Source organism: Typopeltis vanoorti, chromosome 10, assembly GCF_054136105.1.
Source record: "Typopeltis vanoorti isolate ZY-2024b chromosome 10, IOZ_Tvanoo_1.0, whole genome shotgun sequence".
NCBI lineage: Eukaryota > Metazoa > Arthropoda > Arachnida > Uropygi > Thelyphonidae > Typopeltis > Typopeltis vanoorti.
This window is the reverse complement of record NC_143558.1, coordinates 47,755,332-47,778,452: the sequence shown is the minus strand read 5'-3', so window position 1 is coordinate 47,778,452 and position 23,121 is coordinate 47,755,332. Positions and strand designations below refer to the sequence as shown.

General features: G+C 35.2%; 1 protein-coding gene across 1 annotated transcript in view; it reads left to right on the top strand.

The window, feature by feature from the left end:
• kst (spectrin beta chain, non-erythrocytic 5 kst) overlaps positions 1-23,121 on the top strand; it is a 687,893-nt gene that overhangs the window by 349,512 nt on the left and 315,260 nt on the right. The window contains exon 43 of the mRNA XM_090398802.1: positions 13,694-13,919. Within this exon, the coding sequence (XP_090254928.1) occupies positions 13,694-13,919 (226 nt within the window). The remainder of the gene's footprint in view (positions 1-13,693; positions 13,920-23,121) is intronic.

The following is a 23,121-nucleotide window of genomic DNA, read 5'->3' as shown; positions in this document are numbered from 1 at the left end:
AAATCTTGCTGGTATGTGAGATAAGGCAATTATGCGGTTGTTTTCAGTTGTTGTTGTTGTGATTGCCTTTTTGGTAGATTGGGATAATGATGGAATTGGTCCAGTCATTCAGCCATCTTCCAGATTTTGTTGCATAAATCGTGTATCCGGTTGACTGCATTCTCTCCAAAGTTTTTCAACATTTCAGCTGGTATTGAATCAGGACCTGGGACTTTGTTTTTCCTTAATTTTTTGATTGCTTGTTCTACTTCACTTATGAGGATCTCTGGTTCTGTTTCCATGTTTTCCATAGCTCCTTCATCTTCCTGTTGAATAGCTGGATCCTTGTAAAGCTCGGTGCAATACTCTTTCCATCTTCTGGCTATGTCATTAGTGTCATTTAAGATCTTGCCATTTTCCTCTGCAATTATATTAAGTTTTGAATTTTTTGGTTTTATTCTTAACCTTCTTGAATAAATCTACTGTTTCATTAGAGTTGGAGTGTCTTTCTATTTCTTTACAGATGTTTTGGATATAGCTATTTTTATCTTTTTAACAAGATTTCTTAATTCAGGTTCAGGTAATTTGGTTTTTCCAATTTGTTATTTTAATTTGTTTCCTTTTTTTTTCAATTAGTTCTAGGGGTTCTTTTGTAATCCATAGACTACCATTCTTCTTTTTATTGGGATGTGTTTGGCTGCAGATTTTGTAAGTTTGTTTTAGGTGTGTCCAATATGATTCAATGCTTTGTTCCTGAGGTGTGCTTTTTTGTTTCTTGAGCTCTGATTCAATGTCCATTGTAAATTTGTTGTTCATTTGTGAAAAGTCATATCTTTTGTTGCTGTTATTCTTATTTGCTTTCAGATGGATCTTTAAATTAGAGGTTAATAATTGATGGTCTGATCCACAATCTGTTCCTGGCAGTGTTTTGGTGTTATTGATTAATGTCCTCCATCTTCTGTCAATTAAAATGTAGTCAATTTGATTCTTACATCGATTCCCAGGTGCTACTCATGTGTATATTCTCCTTTTGTGCTATTTGTGCATTATGTTAGTGATTGCTAATTCCCTTTCAATGCAGAACTCCAATAGTTTTTCTCCTCGTTTGTTTCTAATTCCCAGTCCATATTTTCCAATGATTCCATATAAGTGATTATCATGTGTATTGAATCTCACCTTAGCATTGAAGTCTCCTAGAACTATTCGAATGTCCTTTCTTGGTATTGTATCCATAGTTTCATTTAGGTCTTTGTAGAATTCCTTACTTACTTCATCTTCTTCATTCGATGTGGGTGCATAAACTTGTATCAGTGTTGTTGGAATTGGGATGGTGTTTAATCTTACTGTTATGATTCTATCATTGACTGAGTTGTATCCTTTTACTGCTTTACTAATGTTTTTATTAACAATGATGGCAACTCCCTTTTCACTGTTATGGTCTGGACCAGAGAAAAACTCCTTGTTTCCCTTATGTGTTGTAAAATGACCACCTTCTTTCTAGTGAGTTTCAGCCAACCCTAAGATTAGTATCTTATTGTCTTCCATTTCATTCTGTATTATGTCTAGTTTCCCAGTTTGCAGGAGTCCTCTGATGTTCCATGTTCCTATCTTGAAAGTCTTTCTGAGAGTTATTGTATGATGATCTGATTGATGAGTTTGGGCTAGGATTGTCATCAGTCTTGTTGATGTCATAGTTCCTCAGTCTAGTCAGATTTGGTCTTTGTTGCACAATTCTTTCCCCTCTGTGCTTAGAGGTACCACCTTGGTGTGCCAGGCTGGCAGCTTCCCCTCTGTTATAAGTCTGCATCAGCATGAAGGTTATCATGGGATAATAGTAGAGTGGTTTCCCATTGCTTTCTCTACCACGGTATCCTGGCCAGAGAGATGAACAGTTCGTCATAGCCCAAGGTTATCATTTTTGAGCCAAGTCAGTCCTCTGGATCTTTGCCTCATATAGCATGTGATACTACAAGAGATTACAACTACTAGCGCTGCTGCCCACTACTAGGTATGTTAGTGGTTGTTGGAAAAGGAGGAAACACCCCTAGCCCTCAAATACGCTAATAGCTTCATGGAGAATGGAGGATCTCTGAGGTTAGTAAGAGAGACAAGAGATAGATAGAAAGCTTAAAGTAAAGAACCCTCACTAGGAGGAATGTTAGTATGAGGGTAGAAGCAATGAGTGGAAGAATAAGAGAAAAGTATGATCAGAAGCTTGAAATAGATCATACTTAGCTCTAGGACCCCGGGTTAGCCATGCCCGTGCCTGCAAGCCCCATGGGGATGTACTCTTATATATATATATATATATATATATATTTTTTTTTTTTTTTTTTTTCTTGATCCCTTTTTTCAATGTTACTTGGTGATCAGCATTCATTTTGATAAATTATGGAGACTACAACCATGGTGTTAAGAAGAATTACTTTAATTTCCCGATGGTTCAACCTTCATATTAAGGTCATCATCTGGAGTACACACACACACACACACACACACACAAGACAAGCTACATTACATTTCAAACAGTATGCCAAAGTGACAATGATTTGATCAACTGTTATTCTACTGGCCTGACTTCCAGTGGAAGAAAAAGCACTTTAACACTAAAAATTTGCAACCGTATGGTGATAGCAATGCAGATTCAACTACTAGCAAGAACTTAGCATTTGCTGAAAATCAGGTTCCAAATTGGAAATCAGAACTTTTCAGTTATTTAAATCCAGATATTTGGGATATCCTTGAGTGGATTACTGACAGCTTAGCTAAACATACCCTGGAAACAAAGTAAAACTTATAGTCAAATTTCTTAGGTTGAAACCATGGCAAGATTTAAACAGCCAACAGACCAATTTAAATTTCTCATCATTCAGTATCTTTGAAAATAGCCAACCATTGATAACAGTAGCACCCAACTATTTACAAGAGAGAATAGTAGTAACCAATAGCAACTAATAGCCTTCATTGAAAGTCATGCGATTAACCCCCAAGCCACTCCCTGAATGATGAACTCTCGCTACTTAGTAAAGACCTAAACTTTGCTGTTGCACCCAGGACATATAACAAATTAGATTTTATTTACCATATTGAAAGAAGCATAAGATTTCTTCCAACTACTATAGCTGATAAAATATGAGTAGAAACCTCTAAAATTTTAAATAATACTAAAGGAATAACAAGCAGTCTCACCAAAACTCATTAGCAGCTGTGAAATCTTTAAAAGCAAGTCAGGATATTGTAATAATTACTAGAGCCCACAAAGGCATTGCCATTAAGTGCCTCCACCAAATGGATTGCCACTGGATGCAAGCTCAGATCCAGATTCTATTCTACATTTGAAATCATCAAATTTACTCTGCAAAGTCTGAACTATTTTAAGCCAAACAATATATCTTGAAAAAAGTGAATCAATCAGTCTCAGGCAACAGCACTTATCGACTTGTGGAATATAACCCAACTAATCAGATTAAAAAGAAAACACTAGAATTACTTAAATCAGTCACTTCCTAGCCCCATATATAGTTAAATTAAAAAACTACTTCCACACTATGCTTGTTCCCTAGAATTTATGGTTTGCTCAAGATTCATAAGTAGTGTACTGCTTCAGCCAGTAGGGGAGAAATGACCTTCTACCTCCTTGAATTATCATATAGCCAAGAAACTAGCATAATATTCAAGAAGGTAGGTCATTTCTCCCCCTATATAACTACTCTCTCTCTCTCTCTCTATATATATATATATATATATCGACAAAACATGTTGCGTTTTCAAATAAATCTCATTTTGTTATAATTCTCGGGTTTTAAGTCAGTTAATATTAAAAATGAACATATCCCAACCCCGAGTTAATAGTAGTAGTCATATATATATATATATATATATATATATATATATATATATATAAAGATAAGCCGAAATTTGAAACGTTTTCATGTCACTTTTTTTTGTCTTACCGGCTTACTTGCTCTTAACCGCTTACCAGCCAGGAACTTGGGGGATTGGGCGATTGGTCTATCTATGTGAAAAAAAAAAATTCTCTGATGTTGTCATAAACAGAATATAGCTTTGATGTAGTTATTTTATTTTACGAGTATTTCATTATTTTATTTTTTTCACTAGAGGTCATGCCAGTAGAATAACCGTTGATCAAATCATTGTCTCTTTAGCATACTATGTGAAATGTAATATAGCTTGTCTCTGTATATATATGTGTGTATATACTCCAGATCATGACCTTAATATGAAAGTCAAAACATCGGGAAATTAAAATAATTATTTCTAACATTATTTCTAGCCTATATAGACTACGAAAAAGCATTTGATTCAGTTATAACATCTGCAATGCTAAAAGCTCTTGAAATCCAGGGAATTGAGAAACCATATATTGAAACACTAAAACATATTTACAATAATGCAACCTCTGGATGGATAATGAGACTTCTGTAATTAAATTATATAAACACAGTGATAATTTCCCAATACAAAAAAGGCATCCAGCAAGGTGACACCATATCTCCCAAATGATTTACAGTTGCACTAGAGGAAGTCTTTAGAAGCCTTGATTGGGAAACAAAAGGAATAAACATAAATGGAGAAAGGCTGCATCATCTGAAATTTGCAGATGATATTGTCCTAAGGTGCTAGGGGGGGGGGGGGGGGGCAGATTCCCGTGTGTGTGTGTGTGTGTGTGTGTGTGTGTGTGTGTGTGTGTGTGTATAAGACTTTGTAAACAAAATTAAAATTAAACAGGTTGATGTCTCTCTGTCCTTTTCACAAATGTCTCAGTCAGTGATCAATTCCTCTTTTACAGAATAATTTTCCACCTGATATCATGGTGCTCTTTGCCAATGTACTATGTTCTGGTTCTTTTGTGTGGCAAAATACTTTTTACATTGCAAAAAGAAGGCCCATTCATGGGCTCCTCCTCAATTGCTAACTTTTTTGTGGAAGCTTTTGAGCAACATTCTCTAGATTCCTTTACTTTAAAACCCAAAATCTGGCTTAGGTATGTAGACAATATTTTTTTTATCTGGCCTCATGGCCACCAGACTTTAGACAACTTCCTTAGCCACATAAACAAACAAGACGAATGCATATAATTCACAATCGAAATTGAAAGTCAGAACACACTTCCATTTCTAGATATACTTGTCACACATCTTCCTTCCAGCAGTCTTTCCTTCACTGTTTACTTTAAGCCTGCACATACTAGTCAATATATATACTCATAAGCTTTTATCATCACCTAGCACTAAAACTAGGTGTCACTAACACACTAAAAAAACAGGGCTTTAAATATTTTCTCTAATGATCAAGCACTTAAGCACAAATTAAAAGTTATCAACAATAACATCCTAAAAAATGGCTCCAGCAAAAAAATATACTAGCAACAAAGTTCTTCACAAGACTGTACCAGTAATAAAAATAAACTAGATTACAATAAAAATGTAGCCATTCCATACATTAAAGGGAATATCAGATAAAATAAACAAAACTGCAGAAATACAACCTTAATGCCACCTTTAAACCTCCTGCAAAATTGAAGCTTAATTCCTGCAAGGATCCACTTCCTCCCATGGACCACCCTGGAGTAGACCATATTCAGTGTACCTGTAATAATTTGCCTTATATAGGTGAAACTTGAAGTACAATTTCTATCTGAAAAAAGAACATAAACGCTACATTAAATTTAATAATTATGGTAAATCTGTCCTTTTTGATCATTCCCTGTGAATACCTGCATAGAATTGATGGGAAAGGCACCTGTTTATTACATCACACAAAAATGTGGTATGAGTACAAATTTAAAGAGGCCTGTGAAATTATAATCAACGACCATAATCTTAACAATAATGATGTCTAAAAATCCCAAGAATATGGATGGCACATATTCTCTCCACATAACCTTTTGTTCCAAGATTATAATTAGACATGTAGACAATATTTTTTTTTATCTGGCCCCATGGCCACCAGACTTTGATGTAATATTATAATTTGGACTGTAGTAATCCAGGATCTTAGTCTTAATATAACACTTTTATGTTAAATTATTGATTAGGCCACCACTATTGATGTATTAAAAGTATTAATATGAATTTGTTCTCTGACCATGTTATAAATAAATAGGATTTAGCTTTAACGTAGGGTTTCCCCCCACTAGAGGTCAGGCCAGTATAACAATAGTTAATCAAATCATTATTACTTTGGCATACTGTTTGAATTGTAGTTTAGCTTGTCTTTGTGTGTGTGTACTCCAGGTGATGACGTCAATATGAAGGTTGAAACATCGGAAAATTAAAGTAATTATTCTTAACACAGTTGTAGTCTATGTAATTTATTGAAATGAATATTTTTTTATGTAATATTGATAGTAAAAGTTTAATGCTGAGCATCTGTAGCTGAATCATTTTGACTGGGTCCTTTGATTGGAAAGACCCAGGTTTGAATCACTAGAATTCATATTCTAGTGATTCGAATTTAAATTTAATTTAATAATTTGATAAGAAGACATTTCATCAAGGTTTTTCACTTGAAAGGGAATTAACCAATCTCATACAGATGTGGCAGGGAATTTCCTCCTGGAAATTTCATATTTTTCATCCTGCAAAATGGGTAAACTGGCCAGAAGAACACATGCAATTGATAGCCATAATACAGATAGGATTACCCACCCTATTAGAGCATTTAGGTTTCAAAGAAGCCAAGTTACTTTTCTATGAGAGGCCATTCAGACTAACATGTAAGGGGAAGTTGGGAAAGTTTAATGCTTTTCTTCCTGCAAAAAATGTCGAGTTCAAGACATTTTTCATTAATATGTGGAATTATTAAACAGAATTTAACAATTTGGCATATTTAAAAGTTTAAATTGTGGATTAATAGCAAATTTTAGGTGAAAATAATGAACAATGTAATCTGTTTATTATTTTAAAGTATGTGACTTTTACCACTCTCATCAAAAATATAATCTCATGATTCATCTCAGGAGTGGTAATTAAAAGGTAATGGAAAAATTAGTGAAAGACAGAATTCAGGAGTGGGTGGATAGGAATGTGATACTCTATAAGAGGCATTTCAGTCAAATTATGGAGACTACAACCATGTTAGAAATCTTCAACCTTTTGGTTCTGTCCACTGCTGGATGAAGGTCTCCCCCCATGATTTTCCAGACCACTCAGTTTTCTGCCTCTCCCATCCATCTCACTCCTGCAATTTGTTCAGTTCATCCCTCCACCTTCTTCTTGGTCTTCCTCTTTGTCTTGCTCCAGCCACTCTGTTGTTTTTCTAGTCCATCTCCCGTCACTTCATCTGACTATATGGCCAGCCCATCTCCACTTAGCCTGTTTAATGTATTTTACAATATCCATGATACCTGTTTGAGATCTTATCCAGGTATTTGTCTTCGTATGTTATTTTTAGCATACTTCTCTCCATGTGATGTTGTGTTGTTCTCAGCTTTTTGTTTAGGGCTTCTGCTGAAGTCCATTTTTCTCCTCTGTATGTTAGGACAGGAAGTATTAACTGGTCGAAAGCTTTATAATTTTAGACTCATAGGGTTGTCACTTCTGAATATGTCTCTCATTTTCCCATAAGCCATCCATCCAAGGTGAATTCTTCGTTCAATCTCTTTTCTTTGGTAATCCTCAAAGGATAACAATTGGCCCAAATATACATATGAAGTAACTTGTTCTATTTCATGGTTTTCGGCTTTGACAGTTCTATGGTTTATGTATTTATTCATCATTATTTTTGTTTTTTCTCTATTTATTTTTAATCCAGTTACTTTGGAGGCTTCATTTAGCTGATTTAGCCTTTCTTCCAGATCTTCAAGATTATCTGCTATTAGGACAATATCATCTGCAAATTTCAGATGATGCAGCCTTTCTCCATTTATGTTTATTCCTTTTGTTTCCCAATCAAGGCTTCTAAAGACTTCCTCTAGTGCAACTGTAAATCATTTGGGAGATATGGTGTCACCTTGCTGGATGCCTTTTTTGTATTGGGAAATTATCACTGTGTTTATATAATTTAATTACAGAAGTCTCATTATCCATCCAGAGGTTGCATTATTGTAAATATGTTTTAGTGTTTCAATATATGGTTTCTCAATTCCCTGGATTTCAAGAGCTTTTAGCATTGCAGATGTTATAACTGAATCAAATGCTTTTTCGTAGTCTATATAGGCTAGAAATAATGTTAGAAATAATTATTTTAATTTCCCGATGTTTTGACTTTCATATTAAGGTCATGATCTGGAGCATACACACACATATATACAGAGACAAGCTATATTACATTTCACATAGTATGCTAAAGAGACAATGATTTGATCAACAGTTATTCTACTGGCATGACCTCTAGTGAAAAAAATAAAATAATGAAATACTCGTAAAATAAAATAACTACATCAAAGCTATATTCTGTTTATGACAACATCAGAGAATTTTTTTTTTCACATAGATAGTTTTATTACAATAAATTTAGTTTAATCCTTTATCCAAGTGTGAGCAAACAAAGTTTGCGCCTGAAAGTATCTTCAGGACTTGGGTAAGGTGGCACAACACCGGGCAACTCGTTGCAAAGGTGGAGCAAGATAACATCACTCCTATCTCAGTATCTCTCATAATGCAAAATACATCTCCTTGCGGATATGTATAATGTTATGCATTAAGGGAAGGGGCCACTACCCAGACTAGTTTCGACCTTTATTGAGGTCTCTTCAGTGGGAGCCAGGCCCATGTGGAGATACCAGGCAGAAGCATTCCTGAAGATATTTTCAGGTGCAAACTTTGTTTGCTCACACTTGGATGAAGGATTAAACTAAATTTATTATAGTCTAACCAAGCAAAAAATAAACTTTCAACATCTTTCTCTAAATCCAGAGTAATTTAATAAAAACGTGGCACACCATTTGGCAACTCCTATAGGTAGAATTGATCTTGCTAATGCTTCTGCCTGGTATCTTCACTTGGACCTGGCTCACACTGAAGAGACCTCAATAAAGGTCGAAACTAGTCTGGGTAGTGGCCCCTTCCCTTAATGCATAACATTATACATATCTGCAAGGAGATGTATTTTGCATTATGGGAGATACTGAGATAAGAGTGATGTTAACTTGCTCCACCTTTGCAACAAGTTGCCCGATGTTGTGCGACCTTACCCCAGTCCTGAAGATACTTTCAGGTGCAAATTTGCTCACACTTGGATAAAGGATTAAACTAAATTTATTATAGTCTAACCAAGTGAAAAATAAATTTTCAATAGTTTTATTACAGCAAAAGTGATGCCCTAATTTAACACGAGACTTGTTATATTAGATTTAAGATCCTGGATTACCTGTAGTCCTATTTATAATTAACTTTTAGGGAGAAAGGTTATGCAGGCAGAATATATGCTTTCCATATTCTTGGGATTTTTAGATTAAAATTAGGGTGGTTGATAAGAATTTCACAGGCCTTCTTAAATTTACTTTCATACCACGTTTTGGTGTGATGTAAATAACAGATGCTTTTCCAGTCAATTCTATGTAAAGTATTCAGGGCATGATCAGAAAGGTCAGCTTTACCGTAGTTATTAAATTTAATGTGCCATCTATGTTCCTTTTTTCTGATAGGAATTGTGTATCCTGTTTCCCCTATATAGGGCAAATTACAGGTGCAGTGGATACAGTATACTCCAGGGTGGGCCAGTGGAGGAAGTGGATTATTACTTGACACCTCCAGGGAGTCCAAAGGCTCATCAAGGGGGGGCATCTACTCTAGAACTCTCTATCTCCACAATCCACCAACTACAATGAACCACAACTACACCAACACCATCTACCACCCACTACTGCCACTAGTATTTTCACAGATAATCACAAACATCGAAGCCCACAGCAGGATTTGAACCCGCAGCCTTTTGGCTGGAGAGCAGATATGCTAACCACTTGGCCAACCAGGCCGCTAGCTGGCCTGGTTGGCCGAGTTGTAACTATCAAATGTGTTATGAAGAACCCTTAGTTTCATAAAAGTGATTTTCAAATGACATGTAGTTTCATTCTAAGTTTTTGTTAACACAACTATGAACTAAAAATATTACATTATAATATATATAGTTCTTGATGTGATCAAACATCTGTGTTATAATATATATTAACATTAAAATATATGATCTGACCTTATACTTAATGATGACACATGCAATGTTCATTACATTAAATATATACATAGAACTATTCTTTATGCAGGAAAGTAAAGCCTTGCATTCTAGCTATTAAAATTATATCAAAAATGTATGAAGAAAACAGTGAATTAGATCATAAGACTATTTTTGAATAAACATTAGGATTTAGGAGGTGACTGAACAGACTATTCACTTCCTTCTATGGGAAGACTATTGCCAAATTCAGGATTCTTTCTCACACACCATCCCACAATGTTACAGACAGCACTTTTTGGCTGGTGCCACATAGGAAGGAGAGAGAGGGAGATTCTCCCTTTTACCTCCCCCTGTCCCCAACAAACACACATCTTTCAGATTTCTTAGTTGAAGTTATAAACAGCTTCAGCAGGAGAAATGCTGCCAGGTATATAAAAACTAAAATTGTTATTATTATACAGCTCTCTCCATGGAGTCAGAAGACTCAACTCAGGAAATCAATTATTCACACACTAGCCATTATTTACACAATACCTATTATATCTCTCCTTAAATTTATTCATTGACAAAGCACTCATAATCATCTCTGGCAACTCATTACATCCACTCACCACCCTCCAAGTCAAAAATCTAATCCTAACACCCTTGCCTTGCTAACTATGTTCTCATACAGTTTCTATGGATGACTTCTCGTTCAATCTCTTCCTGCCATGTACTGAAAAAAAAAAAGTTTCAATCCTATAAATTCTCTTTAACAACTTATGGCTTCCATCATTTCTCCTCTTTTCTGCCCATCAGCTAGTTTTTGAACACCACAGACGACCAATCTCTTCTCATAGGGAGTATTCTATAGATCTGCAACAATCTTTGACACTTGTCTCTCTCTCTCTCTCCACCATTTCTTCATCCCACGGAACCCAGGTGACCAGATCTGTCCACATATGGCCTTATTAGAACCTTATATAGGGGAACAATAACTACTCTATCCCTGCTTGTCAGTGTGTTCTTCAACAACTATGTAATCTGATGTGTTGTTAACACTACCTTCACAATATGCATTCTGAACTCCCTGTCCACAACTATCCTCAAGTCTCTGGCCTCACCAGTTTCCTTCAGTTCAGTTCCATCAATATAGTACACATCTTGTTATCTCTTCTCAAAATGCATCGCCTTACACTTGGCCACATTAAGCTGGCAGCCATTTACCTTTGCCCATATTGTTAGTCTCTTTAAGTCTTCCTGCAGGATCTGTGCATCACTTTCATTTTCCATCACTCTTCCCAGTTTAGCATCATAAAGGAAGGTGACCTGTGGTACACCACTGAAACCTTCCTTCTCCTGTACTCGACTCCTCCATAAACCAATCGTTGATATCTCTCTATCAGTGACCCTCTAATCCAAATCACCAGATTCACATCCATCTACATTTGTCCAACTTACACAACAGAATTATTTGTGAAATTTTGTCATTTCCCTTATCAAACTCCATTGCCCCTTTATTATAAAAAGTGAGCAAATTACTAAGGCAAGACCTACCCTTCACAAAATCATGTTGTCTCTTATATATCCTCTTCACAAACGTCCCAATCAACGACACAATCCTTCTATTACAGGACAAATTCCATCCTGATATCACAGCACTCTTTGCACATGTACTACATTCTGGCTATTTTGTGTAGCAAAACACTTTCTACCCAAAAGGAAGGCACAGACATGGGGTCACCATTATCTCCACAATTGCCAACTTTTATATGGAATATTTTGAGCAACATGATCTAGAGTCTTTTCCTTTAAAACCCAAAGTCTGGCTTAGATACATTGACAATGTTTTCGTTATCTGGTCCCATGGCCACCAGCCATTAGACACTTTCCTCAGCCACCTGAACAAACAACACAAATGCATACAATTCAGATTGAAAAGCAGAACACACTTCCTTTTCTAGATACGCTTGTCACGTGTCTTTCTTCTGGCAGTCTTTCCTTCACTGTTTACCATAAACCTACACATACTGGCCAATACATACACAAGCTCCTACCACTACCAAACACAAAAAACTAGGTGTCATTAAAAATGGCTACAGCTAAAGTACCATCAATAAAATCCTTCACAAGGCCTCACTTAAAAACAAATAAACTAGACTACTATAAAACTGTAATCATTGCATGCATTAAAGGGATATCAAATAAAATAAACAGAATACTACAGAAATACAACACCTTAAAGCCACCTTTAAACCTCCTGCAAAATTAAAAAACTTACTCAAATAAAATAACTTTTGGTTGCAAAGATCCAAGTTTGCTTCCATTTAAGAAGTAAACAAACTTTTGCAAACAAAAATGTGCAAACTTTGTAAGAGCATTTCAACTGAAGGTGAGTTGGTTGGTCTCGTTCACAGATGGTTGGATTTTTTCCCCTTCCAGAAATGCATGTTTTGTTGTCATGCAGAACAAACAGTCCAACTTAGGAGCACACACACACACACAGTAGGATTAACTTTTTCTTGTTCGAAAATGACCCAGGGAAAGTTGCAAATCTATTGCACTAATGTGCAATAGAAGCAGGTGGTGCTGGTGGGTTTAGATAATCTGGAAATCAATGTGAAATTTTTTTTCAAACTGCTTTATCCTCCAGTAAAGAAGACAGTATCTCATATAAAGATATGAAAATCATCTGTCACCTAATGACATGCACCAACATCCATGATTTCATTGGCAACATACTACTTTTGTTTTGAAAGTGAAAATGCTATTTACTTGGCTGCTATGTTACAATCTTCTGCTGAAGCTCTAAGTTAGTTTATATAAAGCCAAAGTTAATTACCACTGACAGATAATTGAGCCTAACATGTGAAGGAGAAGATATAGGTGAATAATATGTAACTGTAATGTTTCAGACTTAGATTGCATGAGATGTATGCATGATAATTATTATTACGTGACACCTCGAAGGAGTTCAAAGATTCATCAAGGGAGGGCACCTACTCTACAACTCTCAGGCTCCACCACTCAATCCACCAACTACAGCAAATTGGATCATCTACAACAACAACAATGGCATCTACTGCCCATCATCACCACTAGTATTTTCACAGACAAGCACAAACATTCATGCTCATGGCAGGATTCGAACCCACAGCATTTTGGCTGGAGAGCAGGTACGCTAACCACTCGGCCAACCAGGTTAGATATATGTGTTCTTTATTAGCATTTAGATATTTATGATGTAAATATTAGTTCATAGCATTAATCATGATATTTAATTTATAGTTCATAGTAGTTATTACATTAGAATGTATAATATGTGATTAAAATCCAAAATATAGAATCCATGTTTATCATTATGTCTCATAAAAATACTGTTGGAAAGATATCTAGTTCCACAACACAAATTTATAATATTTTAGTTTGCTTGTGTTCAATGAATTTTTGCTTTGTATAAATTTGTTGTAACATAAAAAGTACATTTCCAGCTTTTTGTTATGTTTTTCTTTTAGTTTTCTCAGGGAATACATTAATTTAATCAGATCAGAATCTCAAATATTTTTTATATACATATTATGCATATTTTTCATTACAGTCAAGCATGGAACCTTCTCCTAGAATATATAGATGCTAGAGATCAAAAATTGCATGCTGCAGGAGAAATTCACCGCTTTAATAGAGATGTTGCTGATGCTTTGTCTCGCATTCAAGAAAAGTACACGAGTATTCCTAGTGACTTGGGACGAGACATAAATTCAGTACAGAACCTGCAAAGAAAACATGAAGGATTTGAAAATGATTTGGTAGCTTTAGAAGCACAGGTAAGGTTTATTTTAGTCTTTGTTTTATTTTTAATTATATTTTCTTTACTAATCGAAATAAATCTTGCATATAAATCATCTTTTTTTATAAATCATCCTGCTTGAACTTTTTCACCAAATACTATATACTGGTAAAATTCCAGATGACTAGATGACTGGAAGACTGGCATCTAGTACCAATTTTCAAAAAGGAAGATAACCAAAGGTGTGAAAATTATAGACCCATAACATTGCTGAGTCATAGCTACAAAATCTTCACATGCATTACACACAGAATCCAGGCTTTAATAAATGAGACTATAGGCAAAGATCAAGCATGCTTTAGAACCTCCTTGGTCTGAAGCATGATTGATAACCATATTTTTTATAGTTAATAGCCTGGTGAAAAGTACTGGGCATATAACTTACATATACACTTCAGTTTTCTTGACTTCAAACAAGCATACGATTGTTTTGATAGGAATAGAATGATAAACATATTAAAATTTGTGACATTAGATTCAGAAATAGGGTGCTTAAGGGTCAAAGCTGTATAACTGAGAGGAGACCTCCACATAGCCTTTAAAGGAATGCGGAGAACCGACCAGGGCTTCTGACCTAATGTCCAATCCTCACCTTCTCGTGGTGCACCCTGTTGGGTATCTACTTGGATACTGAACGGACGAGGATGGGCTGGCAATTTGGGATTTAGCCGACCAAATTGTATTCTTATTGGTTAAACCAAAATATAGAATGATGGTACAACATGACAAAATTTCATGCCGGCTGGGGCGTCGCCCGGTTAAACAAGGCACCCGTTGTTTTCGCCAGGGAACCAGGGCGAACAGCGAAAAGTCAGCTACTGGAACAAATCTGAAAATAAACCCCAACTCAACATCACCAGAGTTAAAGATCGGTACTATCAACGTAAGAAGCCTGAATGGCAAAGAAATGGAGCTAGCTGAGGAATTAGATAAGTACCAGATCGACATAATAGGTTTGACTGAAACAAAAAAGACCAAAACTGGTGAGCTCTTTCTGAGCAATAAATACAAAATGTTATATTCAGGCAATGACAATCAAGGAAAAGAAGGAGTAGCCATAGTATTCAACACAAAATACGAGGCTAATCTTCTTGAATGGCAGGCAGTCTCAAGTAGAGTAATGTGGGCAAATATGAGAATGGAGAACTGGACAATGAGACTTATTTGTGCCTATGGTCCCACAGAAGGTTCTACTAAGGTAGAAGTGGAGGAATTTTTTGAGGCTTTAGAAAAAGCAACTGACACAATGAAAAACGAAAAGTTGGTCCTTGTTGGGGATCTAAATAGCAGAGTAGGAAATGATTGTAAGACATACAAAAATATTTTGGGAAAATTTGGAGAAAAGAGCAAAGCTAATAATAATGGCAAATATCTGTTGGATTTCTGCTCAGGACATGGACTGGTCATTACTAATACCATGTTCCAACATAAAAATGTGCACAAATTCACATGGAGAGAAGAGGCTAGGAATAAGAAAAGTCTCATTGACTATGTTATTGTTGATAGTGATGTTTTCTTCCTGGTGCAGGACACCAGAGTGTACAGAGGATTTGAAATTGGAAGTGATCACTATTTAGTCTTGAGCAGGATAAAATTGAATTTCATATTGAAAAGAATAACATGTAAGAAAGTTTTAAAGCGAATAAAAGTTGAGCAGCTCTCAGATGTGAACTGTAGACTAAAATACACAAAGATTATTGAAGAAAAAATGAAAGAGTTTGAGAACAGGAACCAAACCTTGGAGATTCAGTGGCAAACTCTGAAGAAAACATTGATTGATTCTGCCAGAGAGGCATGTGGTGAGGTTGTTTGTAAGGATAAAAAAATCAGAACTCCCTGGTGGACACAGGAAGTTAAAGAGGCAGTGAAGAAAAAGAAGAAAGCATACCAAAAGTTCCTGGCAAATAAGTCAGCTTTTGCTCTTAGAGAATATAGAGACAAATGCAAGAATGCTAAACACTGTGTAAAACTAGCTAAACAAAAGTCATGGGAGGACTTTGGCAAGAATATAGAAAATAAATATCAAGAAGGCGGCAAAATATTCTGGAGGTTGTTGAAGAAACTTAAGAATGGAGGAAAGAGTGCTGTAAAAGGAATTAGAGATGATAAAGGTGACATGAAAACGGGAGAAAAAGATATCCTTGAAGTATGGAGTAATTACTTTGAAAAACTGCTCAATGAAACAAGCAGTGATGACAGCACAGTGGTAAAAAACACTGACCAGGCATGCAGTCAGGAATACATATCCATACTTGAAGTAGAAAAAGCCATCAAAGGCTTGAAATGTGGAAAGGCAGCAGGAGTAGATGATATTCGACCAGAAATGCTGAAGTATGGTGGTATAAGAGTATTACAGTGGCTGCACTGCATAGTTCAGAAAGCCTGGACAGAGGGACGAATTCCCGATGATTGGAGTAGAGCTCTCATAGTACCCATATATAAAAAGGGAAATAAAACTGAATGTGAGAATTACAGAGGTATTTCTCTACTGAGTGTTCCTGGCAAGATCTATGCAAGTATACTTGAGAAACGGTTGAGAAGAATTGTGGAAGAAAAGCTTGGTGAAGAACAAGCTGGATTCAGGCCAAATAGAGGCTGTCAGGATCAGATCTTCACTTTACGACAAATAGTCGAGAAAGCATGGGAATATAACAGAGATCTGTATTTAAGTTTTGTCGATCTGGAAAAGGCATATGACAAGGTGCCAAGAGAGAAGCTATTCAATACGCTGCAGTTATATGGTGTGAATGGGGCATTATACCAAGCAATACTTAGTCTTTATTTGAGTTGTAAGTCAGCAGTCAGAATTGAAGGAAGTACAGGAAGATGGTTTAATGTTAAATCTGGTGTGAGACAAGGATGTACATTATCCCCTCTGTTATTCATTATCTATATGGATCACATTATGAAGGAAAGTGGTATTAAACATGATATCAAAATTGGAGATGTTAATGTCAGCTCTTTGCTTTATGCAGATGATGTTATACTTCTAAATAAATCTGCTACAAGTCTGCAAGATTCTCTGACTAAATTGAATAGCTGTTGTAATAGATATGGTATGAAGGTCAGCAATAAAAAGATAAAGACAATGAAAATAGGCAGAATCATTGAAAATGTCAACTGTGTTGTGAATGGAGAACCTGTGGAACAAGTAAAACATTTCAGCTATTTAGGCACGATTTTTACTGAAGATGGTAAATTAAATATAGAAATAGACAACAGAATCAGCAAAGCTGGTATGGTGGGAAGTCAATTGAATAAATTCATATGGAATAAGAGAGAAATTAGTCAGAACACTAAATTAGCTGTATACAAGACAGTGTTCAAACCAGTTTTAACTTATGGATCTGAGAGCTGGGTCAGCAGTAAAACACTTGACCAAAGACTAGAGACCACAGATATGAGAGTCCTGAGAAAGATTATAGGCGTGAACAGATGGCATCAATGGCAATATCATATTAAAAACGAGGATATTAGGAAAGAACTTGACATTGTCAGCATCCAGGAATGCGTTAGCAGAGCTAATCTCAGGTGGTATGGTCACTTAAATAGAATGGGCGAGGAAAGATTAGCAAAACAAGTGTTCTCTGCCAGGGTGGCAGCAAAACGACCCAGAGGAAGGCCAAGATATAGGTGGATTGATACGATACAAAGTGCTTTAGACGATAGAAATATAAGATCTGATAATGTTGGAGTCTTGACAAGTAACAGACTGATTTGGAGGAAAATTGTAGATAGGAAATTAATAATGATGTAATTTTTTTCATGTAGTACTATCATATCCTGTACACCCCTTGAGGGTACATGGCAGGAATTTGATGATGATGATGATGATTCAGAAATACAAACCTTTATTATGAATTATTATAAAGATACCAAAGCAACTCTCAAATTTAATAAAATAAAAACAGACAAATTCAAAGTATAAAAAAGGAGTCATGCAGGGTTGCCTGCTCTCATGAAATTTATTTGCTATCTTTCTTGAAGAAATCTACAAAACCATAGCCAAAGAACCAGGTCTACAAATAAATGGCACGAATATCAACCACATTAATATCAACATGAATATCAACCATATTATTATTTTTTCAGAATCTTCAGTACAATTGGAAAAGGTTGAAGGGTAAAACTTTTGAATGAAAATCAATGTAAGCAAAACTAAAACAATGAAAAAAGGAAGAGATGAGGAAAAAATTTCAATAAACTTAGAAGGTTACATACTTGAACAAGTAAAGCAATTTACTTATCTTGGCAGTCTCATGACTGTTCTCTTGACAACACAGAAACAATAAAATACAGATAATATAAGAATGGTCTAATATGAATAAATTAAACAAAATGAAATGTTCAAAAATAACAGTATTTCAAAAAAGTCTCAAACTATCTATGACAACATGTATATCCATGACATGGAGCAAGTCATACACAAATTAAACCATAGCGAATATATCATGGATATAATTCTTAAACAACAATTAAGATGGTTTGGACACCTCCGAAGAATGCCCTCTCAGAGATTACCAAATATAGTCTTGAATGGAATCACTGGAGGGAGATGATCAAGAGGCTGACCAAAAAAAAAAAACTTAGTTACAGTCTTTGAAGGAAAGGTCACAGTTATCAAGATTGATAGAGATGACAGAAATGACCAGAGATGGAACCAGCGGCAAAGATTTCTTATTCATAGGGGAGTCGGCCTGTCATCTGACCATTGAGAAAAAAGAAATCATCTCTTGGGGTCTTATGTATATATATATTTAAATATAAGACTGAAAATCATATCTGTTGTCTTATAAAATCCTGAATGCCTATCTACTGACCTCAGTTCTTTTATAAATTTTTAACTTCTCTTCTATAAAACATATTAATATTACATTTGTATTTCTTCTTATGCGTTTTTAATGATTACCAATCTGTGCACATGTAGCAAGAGATGTTGATGAACTCCTAGTAAATTTATGAGAAGACAAGCCTCTGTTAATTAATCAGGAATTGATTGGCATATGTGGTGTTTATCTATAATGTAAGAAGATGAGTTTGCAAAATAAAAATGTGAGAATGTATTTTAGAAGACCTGCCTAAATTCTTTCAGACCAGGTCATCTTAGACTAGGACCAGTCATCTTAGCTGATAATTATAGAAAGGTGAATGATGAATGGGTTCAGAAAAACTGCTGTGTAGCTGCTAAAGAACTTTGTTTAAGGCTTGGTTTTCTAAGAATAATGTGTCAGATGATAGAAAGGCAGAAAGGATAGGATAGCAGAAAATTTGTTAACATTATTGATTGCAAAGAGAGGTGAAAGATTTCTGATTTTGCGAAGAATCCTCATTTTTCTCCCCCTGTTATTATTGGTAATGAGGCTTTAATTTCTGACTGCAAGCTGGTGTCAATCTCAAGAATGAAGTGCAAGTCCATCTTCACCTGCATCAAAAAGACCAATGCTTTCCAAGTCCAAGAACCAAATTCACTATTTTTATCATCATATGTATCAAGGATTTAGGCCTAGCATGGCCTGTTCCGGCCTTAGACGTCATCGTTGAATCGTTTAAGAGGACGTCCTGGTTTTCTTTTTCTTAATGGCTTGTACTTTAAGGCTTGTTTTGGTAATCTTTCTGTTTTCATTCTTTGAACGTGTTCCATCCATTTATGTTTATATTTTTTAATTTTTTCTATTACTGGTTCTTGGTTTAATTCTTTCATAATATCTTCATTTCTTTTGTGATCAAATGGGGTATACTTTGCAGTTTTTCTCATAAACTTCATTTCTGCTGTTGGTAATCTTTGTTTGTCTTTTTGTTTTATTGTCCAGATTTTGCTTCCATACATTAAGACCGGTAGGGCTAATGTATTGTATACTTTTAGCCTGGTTTGTTTTTGAACTAGGTTTGGTTTAAATATAGAGTTAATTACACCTGTTATTTTTAAATATTTTACAATTTTTACGTTTATATCTTTTTCATTTTCATATGTGATCATACATCCTAGGTAGTTAAATAAATTCACCTGTTCTAAGATCTTGTTATCTATTACTATTTTGGTTCTTGCTGGATCTTGTCCTTTAAAGGCCATAGTTTTTGATTTTTCCATTGATATTATCATACCATAATCTTTGGATATCTCATTTAGATTTAAAATAGCTTTCTGTAAGTTATCTTCGGAATTTGTAATTAGTATTTGGTCGTCTGCAAAGAGGAGAGTGTTTAAGTTAACTGTAGGTGAAAGTTTAATTCCTTGATGTAAATTTTTACTCCATTTTATTATTATTTCATTTAAGTAGATATTAAAAAGAGTTGCTGAGAGGGGACATCCCTGTCGGATCCCTTGGTTTATCTCTCTTGTATATGATAGCTCATGATTTAATCTTATTTGTATTTGATTATTTTCATATATACTTGTGATAGCTTTAAGGATATTATTTGGTATTTGTCTTTGTTTTAATATGTTAAATAATATGTTTCTTTTAACTTTGTCAAACGCTTTTTCAAAGTCAATAAATGCAATATGTGTTTCTAAATTATACTCTGTTCTTTTCTCTATTATTAATTTTAGGCAAAAGGCTGGGTCTGTACATGATCGTCCTTTTCTAAATCCATTCTGTACCTCTAGAATAAAGTTTTCTGAATATTTCATTAGTTTGTTATTTAAGATTCTGCTATATATTTTGTAACAGGAATTTAGTATACTGATACCTCTATAGTTTTTAGGGTTATCTCTATTACGTTTCTTAAAGATAGGAATCACAATTGCTTTTTTCCATTCTATTTGGGGGATACCAGTTGAGTAAATTTTATTTAAAAATAATAAGAGTCTTTCTTTGAATCTTGTTCCTGCGTACTTATATAGTTCTGAACCTAGCTTATCTTCGCCAGGTGATTTTCCGTTTCTTGTTTCTTTCAGGCTGATTTCTAATTCTTCTTCAGTTATTTCCTTTTCATTTTTGTTAATTGTTTGCCAGTTGTCTTTTTTAAAATATTTGTCTGTCCACAGTTCTGTTAGTAATTTAGAAATTCTTCTAATTTCAATTCAGTGTTTAATTTTATGTTTTCTTTGGTATCTGCATTTAGGTGTTTCAAAATCTTATATACATTGGGTCTTATTTTATATAAATCATGTTCTAAATTAGAAACAAATTTATTCCATGATTCTCTGTCTTTTTCTGACTTCTCTTTTAGCTATGGCTCTTATTCTTTTATATTCTATTTCATCTTCTAATCTTTTACTGCTTAACCATTTGTGATAGGCTTCTTTTTTCTTTTTGATTATTTCTTTGATTGTATCATCCCAGATCTTCAGTTTTTTTCTTGCATTGAATTTTTTGGTCTTTCCTAAGCTTTCATTTGCTGCTGCATTTAGTATCATTTTTATATTAAGCCATTCTATTTCTATTTCTTCATTTTGTTTTATTTTATCTAGATATTGGTTAATTCTTTGTTCATATAGCCATTGTACATTTGTGTCATTCAATAGTCTAGTTTTATAAACAAATGTTTCAATTTTTCTCTTTGTTCTTGTTACTTGTAGCCATTTAGGTGGTAATCTTAATTTTATTTTAACAAGGAAGTGGTCACTGCTTATTTCATATCCTCTGTGAACTCTAACATCTAGTGAAAATTTTGATGTCTTTTCATTTAACATGAAGTAATATTATTATTATTAAACAAGACCTCATGGAGTCAAAGACTCATCTAGGAGGTCCTTTTATCTCACACACACATATCATCATACCGTGTCTTAAACACATTCAAACTCCTTGCAGACACTACACTCTCAGGCAAGGCATTCCAATCACTCACAACTCTGCACGAAAAAAACCTGCCTCTCAATCCCCCCACTCACACCCTCTTTATACAGTTAACAGGGATGACCTCTGGTTCTCCCCTGATCTCCCGCTATTCTCTGTAGAACTTCTCCACCATTGATCCTATAACAACCCCTTACCAACTTGTAGGTCTCTATCATATCTTCCCTCTTCCTTCTCTCCACTAGACTCTGCAAATTACATCTTTTCAATCTTTCCTCATACTCGACATTCCAGAGGTCAGAAACTACCTTAGTCAGTCGCCTTTGGACCCTTTCCAACATCTCTTCATCCTTCTGAAAACCAGGTGACCAAATCTGGGCACAATAGTCCATGTGTGGCCTAATCAAAGCCTTATACAATGGAACAAGAATCTCCCTACTTCTACACGTCAGTATCCTCCTCATCATTCCCAGAAGTCTTTGTGTTTTCTTCACAATTTTGGCGATGTGTCCCCTAAATTTTAGATCCTTATCCACTATCACTCCCAGATCTCTTATTTCCTCTACTTCCAACAATATATTCTCACCAAGCATAAATTCTGCATCCCATCTTTGTTTTCCAAATTTTAAAACCTTACATTTTGCAACATTGAACTCACATCCCCATTTGCTTACCCAATCACTCAATTTATTCAAGTCTTCTTGCAAGGCCACAACATCTTCACTACTCTTTATGGTTCGTCCCAACTTTGCATCATCTGCAAACAACTGAATATCTCCATCCAAATCTTCGCCAATATCATTAATATACAAGTTAAATAGTAATGGCCCTAAAACAGATCCCTGAGTCACTCCACTAGTGACTTTCCTTTTCCTGGATATTGCACCCCCATACACAACTTGTCGATACCTATCAGATAGTCAGTCTCCAATCCAATGCACTAATCTAATATCCAACCCCATCTGCTCTAGTTTGACTGTCAACTTATCATGAGGTACTCTATCAAAAGCTTTTGCGAAATCCAAGTATATTACTGTGTATCCTTCTCCTCTGTCCAAGGAAGCAGTCACTTTATTGTAATAAGTAAGTAGATTACTAAAACATGATCTCCCTTTAGCAAATCCATACTGTCCATCAAAGATTATACCATTGTTGTCAACCCAACTCTGGATCCTAGTTCTCACAAGCTTCTCCAACAACTTAACCACAACACCTGACACACAGATAGGCTTATAGTTTGATGCTTGAGTTCGATCACCTCCTTTATGAAGTGGCACAATCTTGCCCTCCTTCCACTCTTTAGGGACTTGACCAAGTGCAAGACTTGTATTAAAAAAATATGTCAAGGCAGGTGTCAACTCTCTGGCACATTCCTTCAGAATACGCGGTGATATATTATCAAGTCCCACAGCCTTATTTACATCTAGTTTACTCAAC